The sequence below is a fragment of the Capricornis sumatraensis genome, chromosome 4 (genome assembly GCF_032405125.1).
Source record: "Capricornis sumatraensis isolate serow.1 chromosome 4, serow.2, whole genome shotgun sequence".
Lineage (NCBI taxonomy): Eukaryota > Metazoa > Chordata > Mammalia > Artiodactyla > Bovidae > Capricornis > Capricornis sumatraensis.
Window position 1 is genome coordinate 101573969 of NC_091072.1, and position 21877 is coordinate 101595845.

Consider the following 21877-nt stretch of genomic DNA (forward strand, 5'->3'; position numbering starts at 1 on the left):
ATAGTAAAACCCTAAAATGAAAAGGACTCTGCTCTATGCTCGTCTTAAGGGAATAAGGAAAAGTAGGGATGGAGAAAGCGACATGGGGCCCAGTAGGATTGTCAAGAGACAGAAAGAAGCATCCACTGCTGAGAGACAGGGAAAAAGAGTGTTCTATCTCATACACTTTGACAGGTTTTCATTTGACAGACAGAAAGCTGCAAAACTTTGGCATTTTTATTCAGACGTATAAAAACAAAACAAAAAATTTCAGGGATAAAAACAGATACCCCAGTTTCCCATCCAAAGGGACAGAGGTCTGAAGCTGGGTCCTCTTTCTATCCCTACTGGAAGCTTCCCACGACTGGATGAGAATAGCTCCTGAAAGTGGCTCTTGGGACCTCCGTGAATCTGTCCCTTGGGTGGAGCTCATATACAGCACACGTAGGCTACGGTTTACAAAGAGATGTCCAGTTATTTTTCCTTCTGACCACCCCCTTCCACTTCTAGGATAAGAGGTCAGGGTGAAGGAGGAGGCTACAGTAGTTGTTGGAGTTAGACTTGATTCAGTGCAAAAACAAGAAGACAATGCCCCTTACCAGGGCTCTGGCTTACATCAGTTTTCCTTGATACCTTACAGTAAGAGCACATGCATTGGAAGATTTTGAATTATGGACCTGCTACTTGACTTATTTAATCTCTTTAAGGCTCCTCTATCCATGGGATTCTCCAGGCAAGAATACTGGAGTGGGTTGCCATTCCCTCCTCCAGGGGATCTACCCGACCCAGGATTCGAACCCGTGTCTCCTGTGTCTCCTGAATTGCAGGCGGATTCTTAACCCACTGAGCCATCAGGGAAGTTCCTCTTTAAGGCTCAGTTTCCTTATTTGTAAAATAGGCTAATACCTAGGTCACAGAGTTGATGTCAAGGATGAAATGAGATAAATTTAGGTAGAGTTTAGCAGGATGCTTGGCACATAGTAAATGCTCAATTAATAGTAATCATTAATATCTACTCCCAACCTCTTTCTTCACTCCACAAGATTTCACTTCTCATTCTTTCTGCAGGGTTAAGGATCGTAAGCCAAAATTTTCCTTTCCCCTGCCAGGTTCCCCCCTTTCCTCTTCCTTTAAAGTCTAAAGGGAAATAAAGGCATACTTTAAAGCCTAGTGTCAACAAGTCAGAGTCTAAGAAAAAGGGACAGGAGTAATCCTTCATATCTCCAGGGAGTTCCCCTGAGGAAGCTGAGGAATGGGATTGGGAAAGCACACAAAATAGGGAAAACCATCTCCTTTCCTGGGATCAGGAAAGAGAAAAAGTGCACAGCTGGCTACATAACCACAAGAAATTTGTGTCAAAGTGTTTAAGGCCTCCATAGTTTGAATGGAATTGTCTAGGACTAGGAAATGGGGCTGAGACCTGTGAGGGAGAGAGACCAAGAAGAGGGTTACTCTCCAGAGGCACTAGCTGCCATCAAATGCTCCCTGAGCACCTCAGTAAGGGTTATATTCTCTGGGCATTAGCTTTGGGGAAAAGCCTGCTATGCCAGTAATCAGGGTTATCAAAGGCAGAGTCAGTGGCTTCTAAACTACGTAAAGCTTTGAGGCGGGCATAGTGGACCTGGGGCCCACGGAGTACAGGCCCCTGGAAAGCTCTCATTTCTTCATACCCTTGCTCAGAGGCTGGGCAGGCACCCATGGCTGCATAGTCCCCCCCAGGACCTCCTCCACCACGTCGCCGATTCATATATTCATAGTCCTCATCTGGAGTTGTGCTGGCGTTGGGCATGTTGGGCACGGGGTTGAGTGGGCAACTCTGTGTGCTGCCCAGGGAGGCACTGAGGTCTGATCCCACATCCATGTACTCATAACCCAGCTCCTCGAGGGAACTTGGCCTAGGAGGACGAGATGGACTGCACCTTCTCCTCCGGTTCATGTATTCATATTCCTCATCATCGTCGTCTTCTGTACCCAGAACAGAACTGAGACCCACTGAAGAAAGGGTGCCTTCCCGGGAGGAGGTACCTAGGGGTAGAGAAGAGAGGTTAGGTATGTGGTATTAGTTCATGGTAATAGGCAGTGGGGAGTAGAAGGATGTTAGGAAAAAATGAATAGGGAAGGATATGCTCAGAGAAGACAAAAGGATTAAGAGGAGCCTGCAAAAAGAGGATTAGAGAAAGATTTGAGGAAAGCAGAGCAGAATCAGGCACCTTTGATGTGTGCATCTGGCATGACATAACCATTGACATCCTCTTCCTCTAACCCTGGTGGGGACTGTGGGGTGACAGGAGTAAGCAGGCTGTGGCGCTGGGAATGGTAGGCACTGTCTCCCCTTGGCCGTGGGCTCCGGCTCCGGCTCCTACACATAGACACCTTCTCCTGGAGCTCAGCCTCGGAGCCTGTCACATGGCCCTCCGATGATTCTGATGCCAGGCGTCCCCGTGGCATTGGGTGCAGAGAGGCTGGACGGGGGTACCGTTCATTGCCTCCAAAAACTGCAGACTCCTAAGGAGGAGAATAATACGTGGTGATTTACACAGAAATGAGCAAAGAAGAGAAATTTGTCTAGAAAGAGATTGGGCTGTTCAGCACCTTCTGTTTTGTAGAACCCTGATCAAACGAGATTTCCAAAGTCTCCCCTGCTACTACCTACCAATCCTAAGGCACTGCCACCCAAACTCTTGGTATCCTCTTTTATTAATTTAAAAAAAAATGTTTTATTTTATATTGGAGCCTAGTTGATTAACAATGTTATGTTGGTTTCAGGTGTACAACAAAGTTATATGTGCATCTATTCTTTTTCAAATTCTTTTCCCAACTAGGTTGTTACAGAATCTTGAAGCAGAGTTCTCTGCCCTATACAGTAGGTACTTGTTGGTTATCCACTTTAAGTATAGCATCTTGGCCTCCTCCTAAACAGACCTTACCTGGCCAACCTCCCCAAGATTTCCCTGGTTCATAGGCATATATCCAGATGATGGACTTACAAGGCTCTGGCTCTAGGATGAAAAAAGTGAGGAAGAGATTTAGATTAAGAGAGAAATCTGCTCACTAGAAAGGCCTTTGAGTAATTAATATGGACATCTGTGGAGTTCATGAGGGTGCAGGTGTACAGATGGCTTATAAAGTCTTAGGAAACTGGAAAGTGTCTTACCCCACGTGGTCGATTAAGTGTTCCAATTGGCAGGCTAAGGGCAGAGCCTAGTGTAGCTGCCGGATTCTCCTCTGCCTCCAACTCCAGGTCCAGGTCTAGTTCTGGCTCCAGCTCTACTTCCTCCAGTTCCTTGTTTGTCAGAGGCGGGGGCTCTGCCCCAGGGGTAGTTCCAGGCCCACTCTCTCTCTATGAAGCAGAGATTGTTAAGATAGATCCTGGCTCCAGCCAAGTTCCCCTTTCTCTAGATCTTGGCACCTCCAGGTCTCTACTCACCTTTATGACCAGATACCGTGGTGGGTCTCGGGCCATCCTGGTGAATTCATTGGCTAGTTCTTTAAAGGTCGGGCGAATGTTCGCATCAATCATCCAACCTGGGGATAAGATATAGGAAGCAGAGCCATAAGAGGGGAGTGGAATAGGGAGGGAAGTCACTTATAAAATAGCAGTGCTTTGTTCCCTTGTCTTTGTGTGGAAAGCCTGACATCCAACAGCATCACAATAATGTGGAAAGTGCTTAATGTTTATTGGGCAGAGACCATCTGGGGCATGCACCGCTGTTCTGGGTATTCACTTTTCATCACTAAGCATTGTTTATCTGTGCCCTTATTTTTCTTTTTTCTTCAGTTCAATGAAGCAATAATGAAGTAAAAAAAAAATAAAAAAGCTGGGATCAGCAGGTAACTCACACTTGACCATGACCATGTAGACATCAATGGTACAGATCGGGGGTTGTGCCAACCGCTCCCCCTTCTCCAGCAGGTCTGGTATTTCAGCCAGTCGCAGCCCTGCATAGGGCTCTGCCCCAAAGGTCATCAGCTCCCAAACTGTCACTCCTGGTATAGGAAGACATGACTAGTTGATGGCAAAATAGTAGACATGGGCATGCAGATTAAGGGAAGGCAGAGCTTGATCTGACCCAGGATCTGAAGGGCTTAGAGATTCTAAGAAAGGGTCTCAAAAGGCAGCTTTGGAATTTGGGCTATTAATCTTATGGTGGGCATCCAGATGGGCTGACCATAGCTCCAGACGTCACTCTGGTGTGTGTATTTCCCAAAATGGATACTCTCCAGGGCCATCCACTTCATTGGAGTCTGAGGGATCAAAGACAAAAGCATTACCAGCTGATTTCTACACATTGTCTTAGCATTTCTAAACCCAGGTTCTCCATTGTTCTTTCCTTTTGTGCTCTATAAACTTTTATTTCTGGCATCTCCAGGTTCCTCTCCTTGAACTGCCCCTGCAGCATCTGATGGCCTCTGAAGGAGACCACAGAGCACTCGCTCCCTATCCCCATGCTTCAGTCCACGCCCACTCCTTACCCAGCCTTTGCATCACCTTACCTTGGCTTCATTGTACAGTAGCTGCTTATCATCAGGGGGCAGTAAGTCAGCAACCCCAAAATCTGCCACCTGAACCTGGCTAGGTGATTTTAGTAGCACATTTCGGGCAGCCAGGTTCCTATGCACCATGCCATGTTCCTCAAGGTAGTACATTCCCTGTAGGGAAGGAAGTTTTCTTAAAGTTGGAGAAATTGGTTCTCAATTGAGTCCCAGAATCACCTCAAACCCTCAGGCACCTCTCAACACTTCCAAGCCCCTGGGCCCCTCCCTGCAGGCCTGTAGGCAGTTCCGTCTTAAAACTCCTCCAGGCTCCTCGCACTCACTTTGGCAATTTGTACTCCCCAGTTGAGCAGCAGCTGTGGCCCCAGCGCCCCACGGTGTTGTCTCACGTGATCCAACAGGGAGCCCAGAGGCAAGTACTGAGTGACGAGCTGCAGAGATGACCCTGGAGACAGTCCCAGCAGCCGTACAATGTGGGCATGGTCGAGGCTGCCGATGGCCAGCATGTGCTAAAAGACACAACAAGAAAGGTCATCCTGGGAACAGACAGGTTCACATAAAACCAGACCAGGGCTCCCCCAACATTCAGGGACATCTCTGTGGCTAATATAGTACCTGCTAACACAAGACCGTGTTTCTACATAATTGTATCTAATAGCTATCCTCTCCTAGTGGCACACCGAACACCCTGCCTTCACTTACGTCTGTCACAGCTTGAAAACTTTGCCGTCCACTCTTGTCCTCAATGACTTTAATGCAGACTGGAATCTTGATTGATTCACCCTCAGGAATCCACACGCCCTGGGAAGTTTTGGGCAGGAGTCAGCCTAAGGTCATTCTTCCCAGGCTACTCCTTTCCCTGGATCTTTTTTTTTCTTTTTCTAGTTTTATTGAGGTATAATTGACATATACCACTGTATATGTTTAAGATGTACAGCATAATGACTTGACTTACATGTATCATGAAAAGATTACCACAATAAGTTTAGTGAATATCCATCATCTGAGAGAGAAACAAAATTAAAGAAATAGAAGTTTTTTCTTATGATGGGAAATCTTAACTTTTGGGAGGATTTACTTTCTTAACTACTTTCATATATAGCATACAGCAGCGTTAATTACATTTATCACATTTTACATCACTTAGTGGGCTTCCCGGGTGGCTCAGCGGTAAAGAATTCGCCTGCAGTATAGGAACTGCAGGAGATGCATTTTCAGTCCCTGAGTCAGGAAGATCCCCTGGAGCAGGGCATGGCAACCCGCTCCAGCATTCTTGCCTGGAAAATGCCATGGACAGCGGAACCTGGCAGGCTACAGTCCACGGGGTCGCAAAGAGTCAGACACAACTGAAGCAACTTAGCATGCACGCACATCACTTAGTACATATTTATCTTATAACTGTAAGTTTATACATTTTGACTGCCTTCATCCAATTCCTCCTCCTCCTACCCCAATGGAGAACCTGAGCTTCCCTGGTAGCTCAGAGGTTAAAGCATCTGCCTGCAATGCAGGAGAGCTGGGTTTGATTCCTGGGTTGGGAAGATCCCCTGGATGAAGGAAATGGCAACCCACTCCAGTATTCTTGCCTGGAAAACCCCATGGACAGAGGAGCCTGATGGGCTATACTCCATGGGGTAGCAAAGATTTGGACATGACTGAGCGACTTCACTTTCTTTCTTTTCTATCCCACCTCTACTTCTGGTAACCTCCAATCTCTCCAATCTGATCTCTTTTTTTCTGAGTTTGCTAGTTTTTGAAGTCTGACCTAGAACACTATTAAAAGGTATGGAATGAAAAGATCTTTCCCCAATCTCTCTCCTCCTTGCCCTAGATCCTTTCCCCACCTCCCCAATCTTCTTGTGGGCCACTCACTTTGTGCACAGTTCCAAAGATGCCGGAGCCCAGCACTTTAAGCTTCCTCAGCTCTGTTTCTTTGAAGACTCGGGCCAAGACTTTGTTAGCCTTTTCACTGGGATCCAGGGGCTCTACACTCTGCAGAACAGATGGGAAGGAGGTACTCAGGAAAGCCCACTCCCATGTCCATCTCCAGGCCCCTCGCCACAGGTGCCTGCCAAGAGCAGCAAAGCCTGAAGGGGTGGGAACAGGAGGAGAAATGTCTCTAGTCTTAGAAAACATTTCAGGCCTATCGGAGCATAACAGACCTTGAGGACTGAGGAAGTTGTGTTCATGAGATCAGGAATCAAGAGGGTTAGGTTTTCCCTTTGATAGAGGGGTAGGGGAGAGGGTTGGTAATACTATCACGTTGATTAATTTTTCAAACTTTGAATTTTTTATTTTATACTGGAGTACAGCCAATCAACAATGTTGTGATAGTGTCAGGTGACCAGCGAAGGAGCTCAAGCCATGCCTTGAGTACTTTTATACATTTTCTGTTTTTCAAAGCATTTTCACAAATCCCCTTTTACCCTTACAGCCATCTTGTAAGGATGAGTGTTATTGTTTCCTCTGTATATGTGCATAAACAGGCAGAGAAGGAAGGTAACTTCTTCAAAGTCACATGGCAAATTAATGGCAAAATCAGGAGTTTCCCATTTCTCTGGGCAGAGTCCTTTCCGGGGGACCATACTACCTCCTTGAAGAAAGGGATCAAGGCTCTGGGGAAGGAAGAGGCTCTCCAAGGGTGATGGTATAGGGCACGTTTCCAGGGTAAGATAGACACTCACCTCACCCCGTTCCAGGTAGCGCCTCATAGCCCTCTTATTCTGAATCTGGCGTCCACGCCAGTAGAGAAAAGTGCTGCCCAGGATCAGGAAAGTCACTGCCAACCCGACTACCACTGTTAAGGCCATTGCCAGGTGGGTTTTGCTGCAGAACAGAGAAGCCCAGAATTATCCTGGGTCTACGCTCCCTGGACAAATGTCATTTATACCTGTACTAAATGTATAGAACAGATCTTGGGCAAGAAGTTAACCTGCACATCTGCATATATCCTTGAGCAATGAAGGGGCTAACCTCAATCTCCACCCCAAGACCACTGCAAGTTAATTTTAGGAAGGGAAGGCCAGAAACCTGGATTCTTGTGTCCCTGAGTCCCATGATAGTAGCCTATATATAGAAGGCCAGAATGAATAGACTCAACTCTTTGCAGGAAGTAACTGCGCTTCCCCAAATATCCCCAGCTCCCTATACCTCTAAGCCCACCATACCTGATTAGTGGCAGCAGTTGGCCTAAACAGTCTTGTAGCTCTGGTCCCTTACACCTGGAGAAGAAAGTCAGCTCCTTAAATGGGAGCTTGGGAGACTCCCACTGGAGGCTCAATTCCAGCAGCCTCAACATATAACATTGTTTCAGACCCTTCCATGGCATCCAGTCCTGGAGTCCAAAGCATATCCCAAGACATGGCCCCATCTCTGGCTCAGCAACTCTCCCTGAGTCCCTCTGCTGAATGAAACTCCCCTGAGTTGAGGCTATTCCAGGTCTCTCAAATTGTGGTATCATTCTGAGCAGTTACTGAGTTTCCTTTTCTCCAGTCCTTCACTACGCAGCTGGGAGTGGTTCTTACATCATAGTTCCTTTCTGGTCTCCTCAAGCTCTACTTTCCCCCTAGTTCTGTGCTCCTACCCCTCCTCCAATACCCTTTTATTATCCCATCACTGACCCCTGGGTGCAGTTCTCATGACAGGGCCGACATTCATTCTGAGCATCTGGGTACTTGTAGATGGGGCCCTTGGCACCGAGGACTCCAAAGGGGCAGCTGTTCACACAGTGGGGCCCATCTCGAAAATGGGCACATTGGGCACAAGCATCAGAGCCCTGAGTGGAAGAGAGATGGTCAGGAAGTATGGGATCTCAAGATCAACTCCATACTCCCAACAAGAACTCACCCAGTCATTCGGTTTCCTCCGGCCTCAGGCCCTAGCATCATCTGGCCTCCCTGTGCCTCTCTAAGGCCTTGAATTTTGGCCACAGCATTCCCTAGACCCTCCAGGGCAACCCTGCCTCTCTCCCATAGAGATCCTGGTGCTGCTACTGTACCGAGCCATTGCATGTGACAGTGCCCTCCATGGGTTGGCATTCCTGGTGGCAGGAGAAACATTCAGCTTCATGGGCAAACTCACGAGGCTCCCTGTGGGGGTGGGGGGTGGGGCAGGACGTAAAGAAAGGGGAGTCACTTCCAAGGCCTGACCTGCCCTGATCCCCTAACCACAGGGCCTCCTACCTAATTCCCACCAAGGCACATGCAGAAAGTTGTCTGAAGGTTTTCAGGAGCCACCTGAACATCTTCCTCCCAGGGCCCAATCCCCCCTACCCCTTCTTGACTCTCTCCCCTCACTGTACCCGTTCAAGAAGTTGCAGTGGGTGACACAGACACCTCCTCGGCTGTAGTTCCGGCAAGATAGGCACTGGCCAGGGCCTGGGCCCCAGCATCCTCCAGAGCATAGTGGATCACACACTTTGCCCTCTGCCACTGGAAAGGAAGGGCTGGGTTAGGAGGAGCCTGAGGTCTCCTAACAAGCCTTTTCCTTACTCTTGCTCATTACTGCTGCTGCTGCTAAGTCATTTCAGTCGTGTCCGACTCTGTGCAACCCCATAGACGGTAGCCCACCAGGCTCCCCTGTCCCTAGGATTCTCCAGGCAAGAACACTTGCTCATTACTATTTCCAGTCTAATGTCCCCCTTTCCTTGGCTTCATCCCTCATCCATTCTCCCACTTGCAGGGCAGAGCAGTCTTTACACCCCTCTCCCACTTGACTCCCCCATCCATCTGTCCTGGGCCCTTTCCCTCACCACAGTCTCTGCGGGGCCGATTATGCTTGATGTCCAGTCTCTCTTCTGAAGGCCCCCGAAGCAGCCTGGTCCAGTTCAGGGAATGGTGGTAGCAGAGCTGCCTGTTGGCACTGATGTAGATACGCCCAGCACTAATTTCTTTCAGGGATCGGAAGCCCAGAGACGTTACATTCAAGTTCTTCATGATCAACAGTGAGAAGCCCCGGCTGAGAGCAAGGAGACCAGATGAGAGGGGAGACCACAGAGGAAAAACTGATCATGCTTTGGATTCATTTTCCTTCAACAAATTTGCTCTGAACTAGTCACTGAGAGGGACTTCCCCTCCTGTAGCCTGTGCCCCATCAAACTCCCACTGTATAAGTCGGTCAGTCATGTCCGACTCTTTGTCACCCCATGGACTATATAGCCCACCAGGCTCCTCTGTCCATGGGATTCTCCAGGCAAGAAAGCTGGAGTGGTTTGCCATGCCCTCCCAGGGGATCTTCCCAACCCAGGGATTGAACCCACATAACATCTCTGTCTCCTGCACTGGCAGGCAAATTCTTTACCACTAGTGCCATTTGGGAAGCAGGTGTGAGACCAGGCCTTATATTTCACTCAAGATGCCTAAGAAACAATTCTTTGCCTCCACACCTCATACTTACTTGTAGAGGCTTCGGCCCCCAATGGTCGTCAGGTTGGAAAAGACACTGAAGTTGTGCATGTGGGGGGGCCAGGACTGGATGTTCAGGTAACCTGAGGGGATGGAGAAGGCTGTATGAGTGGGGAGTCTCTTCCCTTCCCTTCTCAACTTCACCTGGTCCTTCCCCTGCTGCTTGGGACACAATTTTCTCAAGTGGTTACACTGCAGTTTGTACCAGTGGTTCATCTAGCCCTCTCAGAAAGGGTAGCCTCTTCCCCTTCCACTCACCTGTGATCTCCCGCACTGTCCGAAAGACATTGAGCTTCTCAGGGTCCAGAGCGGGGATCTTGTGCCAGGGGTCTCTGGGAAGAACAGTGAAAAACAGTCAACAAAGTAGAAGCATAACCTAGTAGCAGTAAGCATGCCTAGTTTCCAAATACATATTCTTCACGAGAGCCAGCTTGAGCGAATCAAGAATAACTGAACTGGTTAACTAGAATAATGATTGTAAGAGACAATGAAACATTGACTAAAACAAGTATCCACACAGATTAAACACACCAACACATAAATAAATAGGAAGGAAAGGCTCTGCCTAATACCAGAAAGCCAACAAATTGGCATTTATTTGTGAGGGACAGGAAGGCCTGCAGGCTGCAATCCATGGGGTCACAGAGAGTTGGACACAACTTAGCAAGTGATCAACACAACAACAATGGAGTTAGAAAATCATCATTTGGCAATTCTCATAAAAACTGATTCAGGGGACCTCCTTAGTGGTGCACTGGCTAAGACTCCACACTTTCAATGCAGGGGGCCTGGGTTTGATCCCTGATCAGGGAACTAGATTCCACATGCCACAGCTAAGACCTGGCATAGCCCAATAAATATTTAAAACACAAAAAACTGCTTCAAGCATCTCCCCATAAGAAATTTAATTGAAAAGGGAAAATAATATTACTGTAGAAAAGCTGGCAGACACCACCTTAACCAAATGGCCAGAGGCATCATCACCAGTAATGGGACAGATCAGTATCATGTGCCTTCCTGATATGATGCACTGAGAATACGCCTGTAGTATCAAAAATGCCTAACTTGAGTGGGAGGGGACATAGGTAAACCTGTGGCTGATTCATGCTAATGTTTGGTAGAAACGAACATAATACTATAAAGCAATTATCCTTCAATTAAAAATAAATTTTAAAAAGAGGTACAGATTTACAATTACAAAATAAGTCACAGAGAGGTAATATACAGCATAAGGAATATGGTTAATAATAATGTAATGATTTTATTTGAGGACAGACGGTTACTAGACCTGTGGTGATATTATAGTGCATGTAAGTGTCAAATCACTAGGCTGTACACCTGAAATTAATGTAATATTGCATATCAACTATATTTCAATAAAAAATAATTATGTAAAAAAAAAATGCCTAACTTGAATCTAGGTGTGAGGAAAACTTTAAACAAACCGAAACTGAAGAACATTCTACCAATCACCTGACCTGTGCTCATCAACAATGTCACGGACATGAACTGTTACAGATTAGAGGAGACTGAAGAGACAATGGATGTACACGTTTGATCCAGGACATCAGTAAAACAATTAAGAGAAATCTGATTAACATCTGTAAATTAGATAACATTTTGTATCAGTGCTAATTTCTTGATTTAAACAAATGTACTGTGGTTAAGTAAGAAAACGTTCTTGTTTTCAAGGAATACACCCTGAAATGTCACTGGGGTGAGAGGACACCATGTCTGGAAATTTACCTTCAAGTGGTTCAGAAAAACAAGAGCATATATAATGAGTGTGTGTGTGTGCGTGTGTGTGTTGTGTAGAGAGAGAAATGATAAAGCATATGGTACACTGGAGAAGGCGATGGCACCCCACTCCAGTACCCTTGCCTGGAAAATCCCAAGGATGGAGAAGCCTGGTATGCTACAGTCCATGGGGTCACAAAAAGTCGGACAGGACTGAGTGACTTCACTTTCCTTTCCTTTTTTTATGGTACACTGTTAACACTTGCTGCTGCTAAGTTGCTTCAGTCATGTCCGACTCTGTGCGACCCCATAGATGGCAGCCCACCAGGCTCCCCTGTCCCTGGGATTCTCCAGGCAAGAACACTGGAGTGGGTTGCCATTTCCTTCTCCAATGCATGAAAGTGAAAAGTGAAAGTGAAGTCGCTCAGTCGTGTCCGTGCAACCCCATGGACTGCAGCCTACCAGGCTCCTCCACCCATGGGATTTTCTAGGCAAGAGTACTGGAGTGGGGTGCCGTTGGGGGATCTGAATAAAGAGCATATGGAAAATCTTTATACCATTTTTTGCAACTTTAGATATAATATTGTCCAAAGACAGGTGGTCCTAACGTTTTCTCTCTCTCTCTCTCTCTCACACACACACACACTCACTGTAAACGCTGTCCTGTGGACTGGAATGTCCCTTGCTCTTTGTGGCTCCATACCAAGGAGCAGAACTAGGTGAAACAGCTAGAAGTCATGGGGAGACAGATTTGTATCCAACTTCAGAACATTTAGAAACCTTTAAGAAGGAGGACACTCTGTCCCTGTCCCTTGCCATTCAGGTGGCTGGGTTGTTCAGGGGTGTCTGAGGGGATTCAAGCCCTGGGGGATTAAGCACTGCCAGGTCCTTTGTGATCTCTAAGATTTTATGATCTAACTTCCTGATCAGCTCCCCGTATGAAGGCTTGAACCAGTGCAATGAACTGTGAGGGGATTGACGGGGTTGGGGATCAGAGAATGAAAACAGAATCTCTAACCCATTGAGGCCAGTGATAAGAAAGTCCAGGTTGCCCAGGATCTTGGTGCAGTTCACGAATCCATCAATGTTGCTCGAGTCCACAGTCTGGAAGCGGCTCCCAGAGCCTGTCCCCTCACAGGCTGCAAACAGAAGAGGCTCAGTGTGGGGATGAGGGGTCGGGGCTGAGTAGTCTCAGGGGAAAGGGTGCCTCTTCACCAACTCCTTTCCATCTCTTACTCACCTTTCGGGCACAGACCCCCACAAGGTTCACATATCTTGAGTCCATTTTTATCTACTTCCATCTTGTCAGGAGGACAGGCCCTGACACAAGACGTTTGATCCACCACAAAGTTATCTAGGAAAGAGGAAAGAGATGAGGGACGAACACTGCCAACTACCAGCTGAACCGCCTCCCTCCTCATCTGCATGGATTTGCTCCAATTGACCACCGGAGGTTCCTTAAGTGCTGGATTCTAAGCATGGATTAGAAAGGCCCTTTGCTCTTTGGATCCCAAAAGCAGAACTAGAAGCAATTGGTGGAAGTCATGGGGAAACAGATACGGGGAACAGGACATAGGGGCCATTTGTTAAGGATGATGATGATCACAACCCATTGCCCTTTACACTCTCAATTAAACTCCCAACTTGATCCATTTCACCTCCTAAAATTGCATCTAGGGAATTTCCTGGCAGTACAGTGATTAGGACTCCATGCTTTCACTGCTGAAGGCTTGAGTTCGATCCCTAGTCAGGACATGGCCAAAAAAAAAAAATTTTCATCTAAAACCCTGGTTCATATTGTGGGAGGAAGCACAACTTAAGGAGTAGAATGTGCTTACCCCTGGGGTAAGATATATAGCAGGAACCAGCCTGGCAACATGGCCAGGACTGCCACTCAAAATAATCACCACTGATTTAAAGTTTTATTTAGACTTCATTTATACCCTTGAAGTCGATAAAAGTCTTGCCACATTTTATGAGTGAAGTTGGAAGATGTATCATTTGTTTGTTGTTCTGTCCCCTCCCCCAATACTAAACTGTGAAATTTGATTTGTTTAAACTCTGGATGAATCATAGCTTAGTTTGCATGTCCAGCTAATTTGTTTCTATACATTTTCTTTGATTCTCTTTCTCCTTCTCACAGGGTTTTTACCCAATATATATATGTGTATGTATATAGGTATAGACACATAAATAGATCTTCCTAAAAGTTTTTTGAGGTGCAAGTTTCTCTGTTTTGTTTTTCTCTGTGATTTATGGACATGATGCTGAGATTCAATCACTACATAAAACCTCCGGCTATGAAAACAAAACAGAAAACCCAAAGGACTGTTTTTTCCACCAGCTCCGGGGAAGCTATGTGTCAGTCGGATGCTGGTTTCAGAAAGATTCACTGTTCCTTCCATTCTCTGTTTCTCTCTTTCCTCTAGAAAGAAGTTGATCCTAGTGATTTCAGCCCATGAATTAAACAGGACAAAATAACAAATGTGTGGAATTCATATTTTTCTAAAGGGAACTTAAAAACTGCTGCTACATGTTACATACAAAATTGGTTTATACCACATGAACAGAAAATCCCAAGTTCAGTTTTGGTATTTTTCCTTCCTCTTTGTTTTCAGTCATATAGTACTTCCAAATTCAAAATGAGAAGAAAAGCTCTTTTGTATCAAACCATCTATGCAATAAATGTTATATTTTAAAAACAGCAGGTCGCTGGTCACACAAACACACACACACAGAATAAGATTAAATAAAATCCTGTCAGGGACTTCCTTGGTGGTCCAATGGTTAAGACTCTGTGCTTCCAGTGTAAGGGGCATGGGTTCAATCCCTGTTCAGGGAATTAAGATTCCACATGCTGTGCAGTGTGGCAAAAACAATATTAAAAAAATAAAATGGATAGGACTTCCCTGGTGGCACAGTGGAAGGGAACCTGCCTGCCAATGTAGGAGACACAGATTCAATCCCTTGTCTGGGAAGATCCCACATGCAGTGAAGCAACTAAGTCTATGTGCCACGACTACTGAGCCTGAGCTGTAGAGCCCATGAGCCACAGCTACTGAAGCCTTTATGCCTAGAGCCCGTGCTGCACAACAAGAGAAGCCTCCACTACGAGAAGCCCACACATTGAAATTAAGAGAAGAACCCGGTTCACCGCAATAGAGAAAGCAGCGCAAAGCAACGAAGATCCAGCGCTACTATTCATAAATAAATAAATTTTTGCAAAAAACGGCTAAAAGAATAAAATCCTGGTTCCACTCCCATTGTTCCTTCCCTTCAGACACTTACGGGGACAGCTGGCTACACACACTCCTCCATACTGATACTTGGTATAGGGATTGGGTTCCAACTGGAAAGTTAGCTTGTTGTAGACTAGAGGCTGTGGACACTGGCGTACACAGGCCCCACTGTCATTGAAGAGTCGGCAGGCCTAGGGACACAGAAGGCTTATAAGACTCATGTGACATATGTACCCTAACTTCCTCCCCAAAGCCCACGTCCAATTTCAGAACAGTCAGGTGGTGGCAACGGTACGTACAAAGCAGTCTGTGTTCTGAGGGCCTGAGCAGCCCCCTGCACACTCGTCATGGCAGCACTGGTTGGGGTTGGGCCCAAAGCAGTGACCATTACACTGCGGTGCACAGATAGTCTTGGTTACTGTGGAAGGGGAGGAAGCACAGCTGTCAGGGCTTCTGGGACTATGTTCTGAGGCTCTCCCTCACCCTCTTGCCCTCTAGGCTCATCCCCACCCTCCTGACAGAGTTGGATGGAAAAGGATAAGAAAGTGTACATGAGTTTGAAGTTTTTAAAATGAAGTAGACCCACATGTCTGACAGTCTTCTGGTCCAGGACCCCAGCATCGCCCCTTGCAGGCCTCATGACAGGGGGGACCTGATTGGGAGAGAAAAAGGCCGTCAAAAAGGCTTGCTCAAATCAACAGGGTATGATGTCAGCACACAGGCACCCAGTCCCGGGAAGCGAGGAGCCAGGGCGGTGTCCCTCCTTGCGCTCGCAGAGCAGGGCTGGGCTCAAGTGAACCTGTCAGCGAGGGGAGGAGCCGCGCCTCCACACCACCCACAGGGCGGCTGAGGGGAGGGCCTGGGGCACATGTCGGGCTCAGCCCAGTCTCAAGCCAGGAATTTGGTTCTTCTTGGCAAACTGAACTCAGTAGGAATATGTGCAAGTAAGTGGACAGGGAGTGGCAGCCTGCAGTTGGGGGTGGGTGGGCTCCAAGAAGGGAGAATGCTGGAGTGGAAAGAGAAATGGATCTGGAGTCGAGACCTGGCTTCTCACTCAGCACAGAGCTCTTCAGCCCCTTCCCCTGGCACCCTGCTTCTGCAGTTCCGGTTCTAGGCAACCGACCTCCTTCCACTTGGCAAGCTCCTTGGGTTAGAGCCTGAGGTTTGTTCAAGGGAGACTGGGTTCAGATTAGGGACATACTGAGGAGCGGAAGGGAGTCACTCTGGTTGGGTGGGGGGCAGTCTTGATCATAGCCACTCACAGGTCTTGCCGTTGTTCTTCACTACTATCTCAGCATCTCGGTCCCGCACAATGTCCCTCCAGTCGATTGTGTCCATGTGACAAAGTTTCTCGTTCTTCTCAATGTAAACACCCCCTGACAGAATCTCTGAGGAAGGGAAGACCAGTGCCAGGGTCAAGGGCTAGTCAGGGGAGTCCCTCCTTTTCCCTCCCTCCCCACCAGTCTGAGAGGCCACCCCAGTCAGAAGCAGGAGATGTGGAGTAGACAGATACATCCAATTAAGTCCAAACTGCAGACGCCTTACAAGAGGAGGAGCCAGGCTGAAACAAAGTCCTGCCTCCTCAGACACCTGTCCAGATCCGGTTGAGCCAGTGGGGGAGGGGAAGGGAAAGGAGAGAAGATCCCTGACTCAAGCCCACACCCACACCCCTGTGTGCCCTACCTGCCTGTTTTTCAGCTGACTGGGACAGGGAGAATTTTAGTACCCAGCCTGTAGCCCTCTGGCGTGGGGGGGCTGGTTCTTGGGGGTGGGGAAGGGATTCCCATTCCCAGAGGAGGGACATTAAGGTACACTGTACTGAAGTTAGAGGAATGGCTAACAGCTCTGGCTCCAACTTCAGCCCCACCAAGACATGAGGGCCCTCCCCCAGGGCAAGACGCCCCAGCTCCCTGTTAGGGCTATCTCTCTATTGTTAAAGGAGGAGTGTACCTTTACACCTTAGTGATCAAGGTGGTGGGCGCCGTGAACAGGGCACTTAGAGGGAGCAGTCTGGGGCCATGGTCAAGGAGGCACCTGTCAGCGGGCGGGCTGAGGGCAGGCTTGGAAGGAATCACTGGGAACTGACCAGTGAGCTGAGTAAGGCGGAGCTGGCGCAGAGCGTGGCTAGAGTTGGTGTTGTAGTTCAACATGACAAAGATGGCAAACTTTCCATCGTAGACCTGGGTCCCCCGCACCACTCGGAGGTTGGGCAGTGGCAGTGTAGAGAACTCGTTCATGGCCACGAGGACATAGCCGGTAACTTCTCGGATCCACTGTGACGGAGCAGATCGCGTCGGTGAGAGGGACAAGAAATGGGGCAAGAAGTCTCAGTCCCCTTTCCCTCCCTAAGGCACTGAGGAACCTCTAACTCCTCTAATTCTTTCCAGGTCCTGTTTTGGAGTAGGGAATAGCAGGTGCCACATGACTTCTACAAGTGAAGATGGGTTGCAGAAATGATTGAGAAATTCTAGGCTCCAAGCCTTTCCTTCCAAGGGCTCCTCATGCCAGGACGGTCTTTGCTTATCCCTGCCTCACCTTTCCAGGTGCCCCTCAGTCCCTGGTGTAGAATCTACCCCACCCCTGCTCCTTCTTGTGGCCAGCCCTTGTGTATCCCCAGCTACAGCCACCAGTCCACAGGCCCTAGATTCCAATCACTAACCCATAAACGCACAGGGTTGGATCTTAGAAACCACTGAGTTTTAGGAATGCTGAGCTCCATCCAGCTCCAGCACAGGGTAGCCCCGAGGACAGGAAACAGGCTTCAATAGGGAGGACAAGGGGGAAGAACTTGAGACAGAAGGTCAGCGCTCTAACCTGCAGAAAGGAGAGGTCAGCGTTGTGTCCTGTGAGCACGATCTCCAGGTTCCCCATCACCACCTCACACTTCTCATAGAGCTTGTGCAGTGTCTGGTATTGGTTCTCAGCATCGCCAGTCACACTCAGCCCATTCAGAGTCCCAGGGCACACTGTTCCAAGTGGAGGGGAGAGTGGCAGGGGGCTAGACATAAGTTTTCAGCCCCGTCCCCCCAAGACCACCCCCTTGGTCGCCCTCCTCTAGTAACACTCAACATGACCAGAAGGCAGCTGCCCCCAACCCTCAACCCTAGAGGCAGATACCAAGGCTAGACTGAGAGCTTTAACTTCCTCTTTTCCCAAAATCCCTTCACTATCCCCCTGAACAGGAAGGTGAAAAGATTTCCTTCTCCCACCTGGGCCTCCTCTGGGCCTCTTTTGGGTACTACTTTGGGTGCTAAGGAGTTAATCAAGGAGGATGTGGGGTTGTTTTCCTCTCCCTAAGAAGTTAGAAATGGACCACAACTTGGTTACCCTCCTCTTCCCCGCCCCCACTCCAACCGGGCACTTCTCTACCCCCATCCTGCCTCTCTAGGTCCTGGAATAAATATCTCTTTGGGGCAGCACACAGCCCCTATTGTGTCTAGGGAGGGTGGGATGGGGGCAGAGGGTGGGGGCAGTGCCTGGGGCCACAGTCCGGCCCACAATGAGGCAATTCTATCTTGGAGGAGGGGGCTGCTCCACCCTGTCCCCAGACACCCTGTCCTCAGCAGCAACCCCCCTCCACCCTCAAGCCTTGGGTTCAGACCAGTGACCTCACTAGCGGGGGGCCTCTGGTGGTGGTGGTGATGGTGGTAGTTGGGGTCAATGTAAGCTTTGTCTTTCAAGCTGGAAGACAGGGAGCTGGTTGCCTACCCCGCACCCCTCCCTAAACTCTGGCTTCCCTCTCACTCCTTTCCTCATCCCCACACATGCCAGCTCTCTCCGCATCACACTTTCCAGCCCTAGAGTATTTTTCAGCAAATACAGAGAAGTTGGATGGAAACAGCAGTCGACTGCCTCCAGTCTCAGCCTTCTACCCAATTTTATTGTCAGAGGAGATCCATTAAAAAGTCTTCCAAACATCGCTCACTCACTCAATCCTCACTCACTGTCAGTCTTGGAGGTTCATTTTACTTTGTAAGTGTGGAAGAGGACATGGGGGCTTATGGTCAATCTTGGACCCTGAAGCCCTACCCTGTCTCTCCTCTGGCTCAGTGAAAGGCTGCAGGGGAACGGGTAGATACCACCTGTTCCAGCCGCCCTTCCCTGAGGCGGTGGCAGCCTAGTGGGAGGCAGGAGTGGGAATGGAGGAAGGGAGGTGGGTGAGGCCCCAACTCCTCCTCCTGGATGCACCCCTAGTCTGACCACTCGACCTTTGAGGGGTTCCCATTCCCTATCACTCCCCATGAAGGGAAAAGGGTGAGCTAGACCCAGCAGAGGAGTAAACAGACACGAGCTCCCAGAGGTGCCTGGGAACCCTAGGGTCCTTGGGTTGAAAAGAAAACCACTAGGAGGCTGGTCGTTTCTGCAACAGCCCCACCCCAACTCCCTTCTTGCCAGGACACCCCCTCTTCCAAGTCAAGGCGCCAACCTTTCTCCCCAGATAAAGGAGGAGCCAAGATTTCTGCACAAGGAAGCAGGGTGTGTGTGTGTACACACGCACACACATTCGCACGCAGACAAACACGTACACAGCTCCCCTACTAGCCCGTTCCGTCCTTGGGTTTCCTTGTTAGGGAGTATTGCAGGTGGCCCCATCCTTCCCACCTGCCCGCATGTGTTTGTGCAGACTTTGTGTCGAGCTGGGGAGACTACAGTGTTAGAGGTCCCAGTTCCCTGCCACCCTGAGGGTAAAGTCCATATTACACAAACAAGAGCAAAGGGCTGGGCGGGAAACTATGAACAACACCTCTGAGGAGGAACCAGGCATCTAGGGGAGGAGTGGAGGGGGAGGGGAATTCAAAAGTCCCTGCTATACCCAGCGACCAGGGGCACCGGCAGGGCCAGTGTCACGGGGCTCCCCTTTGGTTGAGAGCACTGGGGTGGGTCGCAACAAGAATCTCCAGCCCCTCCTCAGCCAGAGGCCTTCTCCCCCAAGTCCCCCGCCCCCATCACCGCCAGGACAAAGGGGCTATAGAAGGACTGAGACGGGGCCGGATGCCCAGAGGCTGCAGGAGCCAGATAAAGGGTAAAGAGACCCAACCATGCCTGCCTCCTGTCTCCCTCAGGGAAGCCGGCCAGGATCCAGGACTCCTGGGTTCCCAGCTGAAGATTCCAGGGGCCTGAGTGGAACAGTGAGACAGTCACTTTACTCCATCTCTCCCACTCCAGTGCCCAGACCCCCGCCCTCTACCAGCTGGGAGTGTTCACATCCCAAGATCCCAGGGTCTAAATTTAGGCCCAGCAACTGTGAGGGAAGCACAGGTGTTTCTCCCACTCCCACCCTGGGGAAGGGGCCCTGACAGTGCCAAACCCCAAGCTGAGATCTGGGGGGGAGGGGAGGAAATCAACAGAACTCCTCCAATGCCAGCATCCCCAGCACCCCTCAGTTGTCCACCACCCCAGAGACACCCCAAAGAGGGGGGCTTAGCTGGCATGGGAGTGGGAGGAGGAACAGAGGGGTGATCTGACTCTTGTCTAGACGGCTGGAGACGGCCAGACAATAAACAGAATGGGAGTGGGGGTGAAGCTGGGTCTGAGAAGGACCCTCCCCATGATAGGGGGCTCAGAAGACAGGACAGGTGCCCTGTCAGCCCTCAAGTTGGGGAGAGAAAAGGCTGAAATAAAGCGGCTGGAAATCCTTAACCCTATAGCTGGTGGTCCGGGGCTCTGTACATAGTAGATGCTCAGTAAATATTGGTTAAATTGATCTGGGGCTTAAAAAAGTTTAGTCAAGTTGGAGACCAGCCAACTTTATTATTTTGAGAGAACGAGGGCAGTCAGCCTCTGCGTGGCCACTCTCCCTGCTGTCCCCTGGACTTAGCCCCCAGGTTAATCTCCACTCTCCCCAGGGCAGGCCCACTCACGGAAGAGGTGTCACTCCTGTTTTCCAACACTAGAGAACAACAACCTCTCCCCCTTCCACAGCTCCGCCCTGTCGGCAGAACAACGAAACTGGAGCTTGCTGAGCCCCAGGGGCCAAAGAAGTCTGGAGTAAACCGAGACGCCCACCTCCGTGTCCCGCTTCCTCCGTGTTCTCCACCTCCAATCACCCCCTCACGTTTACAGAATGGAGGTCCTAGTTCCCGTCCCTGCAGGGTCCTCAGAAGTGTGAATGGTTTCAGCATCCGCCGGAGAGACAAATCTGAGGGTCTGCGAGGCGCCCAGGAGGCGGTGGCCGGGGGGCAGGTCCCGGAATCGCGTCCCCGCCCGGACCACGCCGAGAACCCCATCCTGACGGTCCCCGGCCCAGGGGGTCCCAGCCGGAGGGGGCTTCACAGCCCAGCCTCGCGCAGCCCAAGCTCCTGCCGCTGGCCTCCGGCACCCCACGAATCCGGCTCGGAATCCCGGGTTCGGAGCCCGCCTGTGCTCCCGCGCCGCTTACCTGCCTGCGAATTCCCCACCTCGGAGCCCCGGGCCAGGCTGAGGAGGAAACCCAGCACCTGCAGAGCCCGGTTCACCTTCATGACTCCAGCGGAGGGTGAGGGGAACCCAGCCCAAGCCGGCCGGGAAGGGCCCTGGACTAGGACATCGAAGCGGGGCCACCTGAGCCGCCAGCGACCCCGGTAGCGGCGGCAGAGGAGGCTGCGAAGTGCAACCGGAGCCGGAGTCCGGGGCGGGATGGCAGGGGAGGAGTGGAGTCTGCGAGGGAGCGCAGGACGGAGCGCAGGGGGAGGGGGTGAGTCTCGGCCGCGCCCCCTCGGGCGCGAGGCTGGAGTAGCGATTGCCGGAGCTTCGGCGGCCCGCCCCGAGCTAGCGCGCCCCACGCCCAGGGGCCGGCAGCTTGGCCGCGCAGATCCTAAACGGCTCTCGCCCTAATTATTCTCCCGGAGTCCAAGATTCCGAACGCCCCCAAATACTTCCAGAGGAGAAAGGTAATGGGGGTGGGGAGAGAACGCTCCAAAGCCCGACCCCCTGCGAGTTGGCCTCGCCCACTAACCAAATCACTCAACTCCCCTAGCCGGTTGGGTCACTTGGGGGAGTTTCTGTCTCAATGTGTTTGCCTGTGTGTGTGTGTGTTTTTGAGGGGGA

The 21877-nt window shown here is 49.9% G+C and overlaps 1 protein-coding gene across 1 annotated transcript; it reads right to left on the reverse strand.

The window, feature by feature from the left end:
• Nucleotides 1-220: 220 nt before the first annotated feature.
• Nucleotides 221-21316, reverse strand: ERBB3 (erb-b2 receptor tyrosine kinase 3). The gene is made up of 28 exons (XM_068971640.1): nt 21231-21316; nt 17666-17817; nt 16938-17124; nt 16114-16239; nt 15438-15503; nt 15151-15269; nt 14901-15042; nt 12853-12966; nt 12631-12751; nt 10134-10207; nt 9868-9958; nt 9224-9429; nt 8774-8903; nt 8471-8561; nt 8094-8248; nt 7641-7694; nt 7158-7299; nt 6346-6465; nt 5176-5274; nt 4797-4982; nt 4474-4629; nt 4149-4224; nt 3820-3966; nt 3407-3504; nt 3134-3319; nt 2907-2978; nt 2190-2484; nt 221-2004 (listed from the first exon to the last, which is right to left on the reverse strand). The coding sequence occupies exons 1-28, from the start codon at nt 21310-21312 to the stop codon at nt 1484-1486; spliced, it is 4008 nt and encodes a 1335-aa protein (XP_068827741.1). The 5' UTR covers nt 21313-21316; the 3' UTR covers nt 221-1483.
• Between the last annotated feature and the right edge of the window lie 561 nt (nt 21317-21877).